This window comes from Lepidothrix coronata, unplaced genomic scaffold, assembly GCF_001604755.1.
Source record: "Lepidothrix coronata isolate B3197 unplaced genomic scaffold, Lepidothrix_coronata-1.0 Scaffold262, whole genome shotgun sequence".
Classification (NCBI taxonomy): domain Eukaryota; kingdom Metazoa; phylum Chordata; class Aves; order Passeriformes; family Pipridae; genus Lepidothrix; species Lepidothrix coronata.
The window spans coordinates 212,788-223,449 of record NW_016690442.1 but is presented as its reverse complement, the minus strand read 5'-3'; the positions used below and the strand labels follow the sequence as shown (position 1 = coordinate 223,449).

The window sequence follows — 10,662 nt, the reverse complement described above, 5'->3', positions numbered from 1 at the left end:
CCTTGTTGCTGTGAATCTTGTCCTCTTTGTGCATCTTCCTACAGACTGTTGTTTCCTGCAAGTTGACCAATCGCAGGAAGCAGCAAGTACATAAACTCCCCACAAGCCTTTGGGTTTCTTTAGCAGTGGTTAGTTTCTAAAGAATTTGAAAATTCCAGACTTGAGAAGCATGCTCAGGCTTCTCTGTGGAGTGGGACCAGCACAGTAAGCGAGATCTACTACAGGTTACCATTTTTTGCCTTTCTCTCTCCCCCCTTCCTAATTGTATCTCTCTGCATGGAGGAATTTTGAGGCTGATAGTGAAACAGGGCTGGTGCTCTAGAGTACAAGATCTAGTTTTTCACCATCAGCTCCCACATAAATTTTAGTTTATTAAGACAAATGTAAGTACATTACAGTTTTGTACTTTAGAGGAAATTTTAAATTGTGGCAGATACTGAAGAGAGTGGTTAGGTATTTACTGAACTGCTGTCAGATCTCTGCTGACCCTGCAAGCCTTTAGTCATGCGGTAACCAAGCGAGATATGCCACGTAACAGGACTGGGGGCACATAAATACTACACAACTAGTTAGTATTATCAGGGAGAATTTCAAGAAGGGAAATTCCCAGATCTCTGGATAAGGTTTAGCCTCTGCAAGTTCTTTCCTGGATGAATGTTTGAGTATGTGAAATCGTACAGCTGTTCTCATGCGGTAGGTTGGCAGTGGGTCTGGGCTGTTTTACAGCACTGTGGATGCAGAGCTGGTGTCTTCATTCCATTTCACTTCTGGGAAATGGGCTAAAGTTGAGCTGTTGCAGATCCTTGGGTCTGAGCCCATCTTTGTGTGTGACAGATGCATCACTGGTAGATCTATAATTGCCTGTAGCAAACTGCATCAGATGTTCCAGCCTCTTCCACCCACTTGTCAATGTGACTAACGATTTAATTATCACAGTACTCACGTGAGCATTCCTAAGTAAGGTATATCTTTGTGTATTCCCCCTCCTGCTCTGCCAGCGTAGGCTGCACCCTGCACAGAGTGCCCGCCGCAGCTGCTGTTTGTGTGGATGTGTGAGGGAATGAGCATTTTACACACTGTTGCTCATTTTTTACAAGCTGCTCAGGTATGTGAGAAGTAACCCAAGTGAACAACATCTGTGTAGCACATCAGAGACATTTGACTCAACCTAGTTTGGCAACTGGTTGTTAAGATCATGAGGGGATTCCCGCCCGTAATTTCACAGGGTCCTGTGGCAGAAGTTTGGCAAAGTAGTGTGCCCTCTTTACCGCCTCCAGTTCATGTGATATATTTCTCTCATATCTTTAGTTGTGTCCCTCTTGCTGTACTTGTCTTTCAGATGCGTGAGATGGCCATGCCTTTAGTGAACAAAGTCTTTGGGAAATGAACTTCCCTTATGTTGAAGGTGGCTTGTTGGGAAAGAGACACCACAAACCTGAAATGGAGAAATCTTTCAGAGGGAAAAAAAAGTTGGGTCTGGTGAAGACTGCAGGAGTTCAGCATTGATAGTTTTTTTCTGCTGCCCCTTCTTCAAATGAAAAATTTGTCAGGCTTGTGCTTTTTCTGTTGTTCCTCCCCCAAATCATCAGTGGTGGTGGTATGGTGGGTCTGGCAGGCCACCTTTCTCTGAGGAGGGTGGAAGGAGAAAAGCATTTAGAAAAACTGCCTGTTAGCTTTTCTTGGACCTTTTTGTACACCTGAAACGGGTGAGGCCAAGCTTTTGCTGCAGCACTAAAACACTTATATTTGCCCAGCAGTGTTTGTAGGAAGCCTGTTTTGCTTTGCACTGGAAGTCTATTGCACTGGCAGGAGCTAGGAGTTGCTCTGTTTCAGCTGCAGCTGAAGTGACTTAAACTTTCTGCAAAATGGTAGTAACAGATTCCTGATGCTCCTTCTGTTGCCAGAGGTCTATGCAGTTTATCACCTTAAACTCAACGCATTAGCTTTGGCACTTACAGGTCACTGACACACCCTTAATTTCCTTCCATAGCTGGTACTCTCAAGGTACCTTTCTCCTGAGTTTTTAAATCAGTTGCATTATGTGATCTTTGTATAAACTGCACCAAAATGTTCTGTTGAAATTTAATGATATGAACTTGTTTTTTCTTGGTTATTTGGTGGATGCTGTTCCTGCAGCTGCCATGTAGATGAGGCAAGCTGAGGGGAGGGTGTGCTTGTGTTTTCCAGCTATATACCATGGCAGCTCTGGTCTGATCTGCTGCAGGGTTTTACCCTCTAGCATTTTCTCACCCATACCAGCTGCTTGGGCTTTTATTTCCCTCAAATATACTTTGTTTGGAGGTCTTTGGAGTAAGGTAGACACTTGCTATGATTTGGTTTAAATGACAGTTTTCCTACCCTTACCTAAATTCATCCTTCAGTACTGATTTTGCAGGAAGCAGAATGGCACATTGCCTCTCATCAGTCTGATTTCTTTAAATGCTTGAGTAAAAAACACAGTGTAAAGTCGGGTGTATATTCTTCAGTCATATTCCAGCAAACCTGAGTGGGCAGTGGCTGCTACTTCCCTTATGGGCATCTTGCTGTGAGAATTACTGCCTGCTTTTTAAAGCATAGTAAAGGCAATGCTGTGGGGCAGCTAAACCTGATTGTAGCTACTACTGTGAGCATTTTATAGAAGAATTTGTATGATACTGTAGTTAATAATGGACAAGATAGCTCTATTGTTCAAATAGAAAAATAAAGATTGACTTTTTTAATTAGTATTCTGATTTTCTACAACTGTTCCAGATTCCTTAATTCCATTTTCATGAGATTTTGTCACCTGTTGTTTTTTTTTAAATTACTACTCTTTGCCAGATGACATTTTGCCACATACTCTCCTTGAAATGGAGGGAGCGAATGTTCCTTAGCAGAACACATCTGACCTTTTTTCATCCATTCCTGCAAGCTCCTTTATTATAAAACTGACATGCTGTCTTTGCTGCTTGTAAGGACATCATCTTTGTATGGAAATAGTTATAATGCACGGTAAATAAATGTTGATGTATAAGTTACTTGCTTACAAATAGGTGCGTATAATGCTGAGCAACTCTTTAACCCTCACCACATTGCAAGGAGCCCTGCTTGTTTTGTTTCATGCTCTGAGCATCTTCCTGAGGTAGTGAGATAAGAGCTAACAGGGCCTTGTCATGCCTGGTTTCAGGGATTCGTGCTTCAGCTCCTGATGTCTCCTGTAAGTGTTGATCATCTGTCTTGAAGTGTATGTTCTCCATCATTCAGCTTCGCTTTCCTGCCTATGGTTGTGACTGCTGAACTTTGAAAACAGGACATCGAAATGATGGTGTGCATAATCTATGAAGAAAATAAATCACTTTTCTAAGATTAAGGTTGCTAATACTTCTTTATGACAGAGAAGTTATTGCAGCTCCAAAGCTAAAATATTTATGAAGCTCTCAGTTTATTTTTTGGTCAGAGAGAGAATCCATGAACTGTGAGTGGCACGGAGAAGAACACCACTGCATTTTATTAATGGTGTGAAATGTGTACCCACTGCAGGTGCCCTCACCTCTCCAGTAGATCTTTGTCCACGGGATACAGTCGTGGTGTTTATCCGTGTGTGTGTGCTCCGTTGTGCCAATTATTTTTCAGTAATGTATATTATGTGTAGCACAGTTAAGCAAACACATAAAATAACATCTGTACAATAAGAAACAGTAATTACTTTTTTGATATAAATCAGTTACTTCAGACAGCTTTTTATTACTAAAAGCTTTGTAAGAAAATAACTACGAACACCTGACTCCTTGGGCGCTGAGGCCGCCTCCAGCCGCGCTTCCGCGCGCTCCGGGTCCCCTGCGGGCGGGGCGGGGGCCCGGCCCGGCGGGGCGGGAGCGCGGAGGTCGCGGCGGCCGCGGGAAGCGGTTCCGGGTCGCCATCGGGAGCCGACATGGAGCCCGTGGGGCCGCAGGGACCGCGCTGAGGGAGCGCCGGGCCGAGCGGGGCCGCCGTCGCCATGTCGTTGGGCGAGTACGAGCGGCACTGCGACTCCATCAGCTCCGACTTCGGCAGCGAGTCCTCGGGCAGGGGCGGCTCCCGCGGCGGCGGCGGCTTGCCCGGCGAGCAGGAGGAGCTGCACTACATCCCCATCCGCACCCTGGGCCGCGGCGCCTTCGGCGAGGCCACCCTGTACCGCCGCACCGAGGTAGGTGGGCTGCCCCGGCGGCGGGAGAGGGGTCCCACTCCGCCGCCCCTGCGAAGGGGCCCGGGGCCGCTGTCAGGGCGAGCGGGGCGGTCGCCAGAGTCCGGGGCTTGGAGGCCGCGGTGCCCGAGGAACCGCAGCGAGGCTCGGCCCCTGGGGTGACCGACAGGCCCCTGGGTGACACCGACAGCCGCCTGGGGTGACCGGCAGCCCTCACGGTGACAGCTCCCGACGCCGCTCTGGGAACACCGCGGGTTCGAAGTGGCAGCTTCAGCCCTCGGTGTCCAGGGGCACAGTGTCTGGGGTTTGGCACGTTTGAGCACTGTCAGTCTCTCGGTCCCCTGAAGTTTCGCAGGGAGATGTGGAGACTCTTCTGATGCTAATATACTCCTCATTTTTCTGTGTTTTGTTCCAGTCACAGAAAACGTGGGGGCATCTCATACAGGTGACTCTCCTACGCGCTCAGTGTTTCAGCATAATCAGGGGAGATAGGCTGAAAAGCCAGTCCTCCTGTTGCTCCCAAGTGGTTTAATCCCATCCAGTTTCAATTGTAGTTGTGGTTTTTAGCGGCTGTCAAAGAAAAGCGCTTGACTTAGTTGCCAAGGGAAGTTCTTTTTTTTTTTCTGGCCGCCCTGAGGTGTCATGGCTTGGGCAGTTGTAAGTGAAAGCTGTTCACTTAACAGATCACTCATAGCATGCCTGACAATGTGGGTGGGCCTAACAAGGGCAAACTAAATTTATTCTTGTTTCCTTGTTGTTTGGTTTTTTTTTAGGCTTTTTTTTTTGTAGTATTTGTGACAGCTTATGGTCTTGTACAATATCCTGCAGTTATAAGGTTGGAAATACACTGTTCTCCCTTTATTGAACTGGAGTATGTTTAGTTTTTATTGAAATAAAACAAACTCTGTGTCTTTCCCTTGGTTTGGTGTTTTGTTTATTTCCCTCCCCCCCCCAAGTGAGTGTTGGCCATCTAGAAAGATGGCTTCAGGCCATCGCTATTTCTGATGACAAGCAGCAAACCTCAAAACTTATGTTGTGAAGAATATTTGTCTGAAATCTGTAAGAGACAAGAAAGTCTTTTACCTTCCCTGAAATTTTAATTTCCTGCTATAAAGGCACATACTGTTGTCTTCAGAGCAGTGTGTTTTTAATTAAAAGATGTTTTTGTGTTTCAGGATGACTCACTTGTAGTGTGGAAAGAAGTGGACCTGACCCGGCTGTCAGAAAAGGAGCGTCGTGATGCTTTGAACGAAATCGTTATCCTTGCCCTCTTGCAGCATGAGAACATCATCGCATACTACAATCACTTCATGGATAACACCACGCTGCTGATTGAGCTGGAGTACTGTAATGGTGAGGTCCCTGCTCCCATTTACAAAGAGGCACCTGCCACATTTCTGGGTTGCCTTCCTGTAGAACTTGCAGGGAGTATCCCTGGGGGTATCTGGGGAGCAGAGGAGTGGAGGTGAATTCTGCTGTGTACCTCCTTAAAAAGAGATTGAGAACCCTGTTGATTTGTGTCTCAGGTGCCAAAAAAAGAAATCCAGTAGTTAGTGCAGCCAGTTCAGGCAGCAAATGATTTCCTGAGTCTTCTGAATGGCTGATGTAGTGGAAGAAGTGGATATTGGTAATGTACACTTGTGGTGCACCTTGCTATGCTGTTTTGGGTGGGCAGTGGGAAAAGACCATGAGAATAATTGAGCCTCTCAGCCAGTACAGAGCAGGACTGTTTTTTGCAGTAGTGTCACTTAAATAGGTTTATAATTAATCTTAATTATCTCCTGTCACACTGCAATCAGGACTTTTTCCTGTCTTCTGCTTTCAGCTTCTACGTTTACTATTAAAACAAGACAAAAAAACAGCAATAAACTGGGTCCTTCTGGTGGTGGAGAAAATTTTAAAATTCCATCCAAAACCAGTTCAAATGGTGGTGTTTGGAGTTTGCAGGGGAAACAGTCCCAGCTGGGAGGGAGTGATAGAAGGGTTTGGTATGAGGTTCTGACTAGCAGCCGCTGTTAGACAGCAGGAAGAGGAGGTCATATACAGGTAATACTGCTGGACCAGAATACCTGTCTAGAACTGCAGTGTGGTTCCTATTTGGATGAGTAAGCTCCCCTAGCGAAGTGTCCAGTGTATGTATAGGGCTTGCATTGTTTTGGTTCATCAGCAGAACCTGTTTTTGCTGGAAAAGTCTATCATCTTGTTGTTATTGCCTTAGATTGTCTTCACTGGAACAGGTTGGGGAGCACAAGAGTTGTGCAAAGTCTTTTTGAAGGGTGTTAAACACCCTGGTTGGCGGGTTGGCTAAAGCTGGTTTTGCTTCTCTGCTTTTTGTTCTTATGCAGGGTGGAGTCCAGTGCAAGAGTAGGGGAATCTTAGCTCTTTGAGACACCTCTTATTTTAGGGGTACTCTCTCTATGTGAGTTACTTATCTGCCCTGAAAAGACTACATGCTTTGGGGCCATTATAAATTTGTTGGAGGGAACAGAGAGAAGCTGTTTAGGACTGATGTCTGTGCACATTTTTGTTAATGCTCTAAGCTGTTTTACTTCAGGATAATAACCAAGAGATGAGTATACAGCCTGCGTTGCCTTAAGGTACCAAACAAGGGACATGAGAAAGAGGGAATCTTAGTTGGACTTATGCATAATGGTTCTGCCAGTACATTAATAGTTGTCTCTGTGACCTCTTTTACAGTGTACAAGCTCAAGATAATTTGTGAGTAATTTTTAAAGTACGGCTAGACTAGTCACTGTTAGACACTTCTCAGAATCCAAAGGTTTTACTGTTTAGCTTGCACATCTCTTCTGAAGATCTAGAAAATAGTTTCAAATTTGAGTAAATGTTGCCCCCATTTTACAGAGCAGGAAGCCAAGTTATTGATTTATTTGCCTTTAGTTCCATGTGTATCATGGTACCATAACACTTGGATTTACCATGGGACAACATCAGTGGATACATCTGAAATAGATTTGGGAAGAAATATCCTATAAAATACATTCGTTGAAGAGAGAATAACATATGTCAGAATGTTAGATGTGATTAGATAAAACAAATAGTAAATTAGTTTGATTTTTGTATATGTGTATTGATTATATGAGTCAGGAGCTAACTTGACTCCTTGTGTAGGATTTTGGCGATGTCATACCTATCGTGATGCTCTTTGGTTCAGAAAAGCTGCAAAAAAAGATGGGAAAAAATGAGAGATGAGAAACAGAATTGACTAAAAGCCTGCATAGTCTGAATCACTAGGAAAGAGGTTCATAAGAAGAGGCAGACGTGAATATTTTGGTTAAATTATGAATGTGAAGAGTGATTTGTAGATAGTTTGCAAATGTGAACATAGGGCAGAAAAAAGAAATGTTGAGAAGTTATAGCAAAGCTGAATGAGAAGAAATTAAGTGTAGGGAATCTTAATTAGGAACATTTTCCTAACAGGAAAGTCTGAAATAAGTTCCTCAAGGAGGCAAAGGAGCCATTGTGATCTGCTTTGGCCAGGGAGCACTTGACAGGCCCATGGAAATCATACAGCCAAAAGCTGTCTGGCACCATACCTGTGGGAATGGAGAAGGTCCTGGTGATCTGTTATTGTTAGGACATAATATATGATAATTGGGAACTGGAATAGCAACAGGATATGATCAGAGATTTGGGATTTACTGTTTGGATGCTGATCTGACAGTCTCACTACCTGCAGCCCTCAGCATTGTTTCTTTTAGCTGTCCTTGATTTTCAGTCTGCCGTCTTGAAATTGAGGTGCCCTGAAGATTCTTTGGTGGTGCTGCTGTTGTCAGTGCTTTGTGAATTCTGCATCCATGTATTTGGCAGGGCAGATGAAAGAGAGGCAGGTCAGAGCTGGACAGTAAGTCGGGAAAGGCAGTAAATGGTGCTTTCAGGGACTACTCTGACCTTAAAATTGCTTTATTTCTCTTTTCTTATTTATTTATATATAAAGCTGAGGAGGACCTTCTCACATGATTTGATGTACAGGTTGTACATGTTTACATACCCCAAGAAGCACTTACAGGTAAAAAAGTAGGGACTACTAGCCTAGCTTACTGATTTTCTTTTCAGAGTATAAATGGTGGTGTTAAAGAATCATCTCTGCTTAAGCTTAAATATGCCAGTGAAGTTCTTAGATGGAAGAACTTAATTGTGTGAGTACCGGTCCAGTTTAAGTGAAGAGTGCTGAGAGAGAGCTGTAGTGGTTGGTCAAATCTCTTAGGGGATTTGAGTATTCCCAGCAGCACTTGAGCAAAGTAACTGCTGCCATTAACCTCTCTATCTTTTTCATTAACTTGTAATTACAGGGGGGAACCTCTACGATAAGATTCTGCGACAGAAAGAGAAGTTATTTGAAGAAGAGGTAATTTGGACTGGTTTGAGGGAGCAGTGGGGCTGACCTAATGTTCTAGGCATCTGTCTAGTTATTTGAGTATTTCTACAAAATTTTTTCCAGAATGCTGGTAGGGAATTTCTGTGTTTATCTGGGGGCTGGCACCCTTCCTCTCATGTTCAATATTGCGAGCATTTATGGACTGTCCAAAACTTCTTATTTTCCTTTTTGACTGTCTGTAAGAAGTATATATTTCCAAAGGAGGAATAATGAAAGAGAGCAGGCTTTCATCACCTTAACATCTTGGCAAACATTTAACTTTAAAACCTCTTTCTGTGTTTCTTCCTAGTTGGTACTTGATTTCTCTCCCGTCTTAACCATTTTGTAGGGTTTTTTCAGAGTAATTTCCTTGAATCTTTCTTGCTCTTTTCTTTTTCTTTATTTTATTTAAACTTGGTTTTTTGCTGTCTGCTTTCATCGCATGCTGAGGTGAATAATGATTACACTTACTTGTTTTATATAGTGACTTTTAAGGCTTTCTGGCTCACGGACAATATTAAATGGTCAGAATTCATATTTTGGAGAGCACAACTGTAGATGTTTCCCATGTGGTCATTAGTTGTCATTTCCAAGTCTTTTCACTTATTGAATTCTGCAACACTTGTCAAGACAGACACTATGAATGGCAGTAGCACAACTGACTTTTTGGAATATCTTTTCAGAGATTTCCAAAACAGGAAATTCTAAATTTTCATACTCTTGAAAGAGCATCTAAATGGTATGGCCAGACCCTCTTGCTGTGCCTCAGTGTGACAGGGACATGTGGGGTTTTGTGGTGGGTTTTTTTGGGGGTTTTTTTTGAGCCTCACGTAATACTTATATTTGTATCTGTGCAGATGGTGGTTTGGTATCTCTTTCAAATTGCATCAGCCGTGAGCTGCATTCATCGAGCAGGAATTCTTCACAGGTAAGTGAAGCAAATGCAGCAAAGCTGAGGTAACCAGTGCGATTCATGGGTGTGAGTGAAGAACTCCTTCGCTTCTATGTTTAAAGCAAGCACTGAGCTTCTCTCCAAAGTGTAGTTGGACTGCCTAGATGTTAAGTATCGCTTCTGTAAAGGAATTTTATTGGGCTAGAAACTGTCTTGTGATAAAGGTGCAGGAAACCTTGTATTTAAAAATGGAGTTGCAGCTTTGTGAATAGAGTTTATCCATATAGGAAGGAAGTAAATTTGCCCTTTATTGCTATAGCAATATGATGTTTGCTAAAGTGGGTAGGAAGGGCAGTTACCACAGGCCAAAGGTACTTCCTACCTGCTTCACAATCAATGGCTTCAAGGCAATATGTACATCCCTCTATAATTCCTGGAGGATAACAGTGATGAAAACTTTATGTTACTGCATTGCTGTAATATAACCATACAAAGATTTGTCCTGCATTTGGCTGAATCTTATTTCTTTGGCATGTTATTTAAGGAAGTAGTCCAGTCTGTTAGCTGGTAGTGGTAATTTTTTTGACAGTGACTCCTGAGATTTTAATGTGTAGCTAATTACCTTTTTTGTTGCCCTTTTGTATTTGGTAGCAGTAAACTTCATGGCTTATGTGTGCTTCAAGGAGGCTATGATGTTCTGGGCAGTGTCACACACGTAGACAGCCACTTCCAGCACAGTTGGATTGTGTGCTGCACTAAGTTACGGGCATAGGTGTGTGAGGATGTTTTGTGCAGGATAGCATCCTGGTTGCTGCCATTCTGAATCTTTGGTAATTGGCAAGCCTTGCTAATGAAGGGTTGGTATCCTATACTCAGCAAAGTAGCACCTGAGTTTTTGACCTGAAGCAGACGTCATGTCTGTTCTGCTTTGCAGTGATTTCCTGCTTACCACGTCTGGACATGTGTGGCCCTAAATCCTTCCATAATAAGGAATTGAGCAGTTACTTAAACGTTTGCAGTGATTTCCTTCTGCTGCAGACATTGTCAGAGTAACCCAGTACTTTGTGATGCCCCAGGTGGATGAATGCAAAGTGCTGCATTACTTGGTGTTATCCTGATTTACACTTGGAAGTTGCTGATGGTACTTTAGGAAAAGAGAGTGTTATGAAGTGTTGGCCATGGAAAGCATGTCATACAGCGAGGGCTTCCTCTCCATTGACAGCCTCTTATATT

The 10,662-nt window shown here is 43.4% G+C and overlaps 1 protein-coding gene across 2 annotated transcripts in view; it reads left to right on the top strand.

Moving 5' to 3' along the window:
* Positions 1–3,961: 3,961 nt before the first annotated feature.
* The window catches only part of NEK9 (NIMA related kinase 9), a 26,971-nt gene continuing 20,270 nt past the window's right edge, over positions 3,962–10,662 (top strand). Inside the window, exons 1-5 of one of the 2 annotated variants that reach the window (XM_017835662.1) lie at positions 3,962–4,023; positions 4,132–4,165; positions 5,338–5,515; positions 8,473–8,528; positions 9,395–9,465. In XM_017835662.1, the coding sequence (XP_017691151.1) occupies positions 3,977–4,023; positions 4,132–4,165; positions 5,338–5,515; positions 8,473–8,528; positions 9,395–9,465 (386 nt within the window). In that variant the 5' untranslated portion in view covers positions 3,962–3,976. Of the gene's footprint in view, positions 4,166–5,337; positions 5,516–8,472; positions 8,529–9,394; positions 9,466–10,662 lie in introns of both variants that reach the window. The other variant, XM_017835661.1, reaches the window with a different exon arrangement.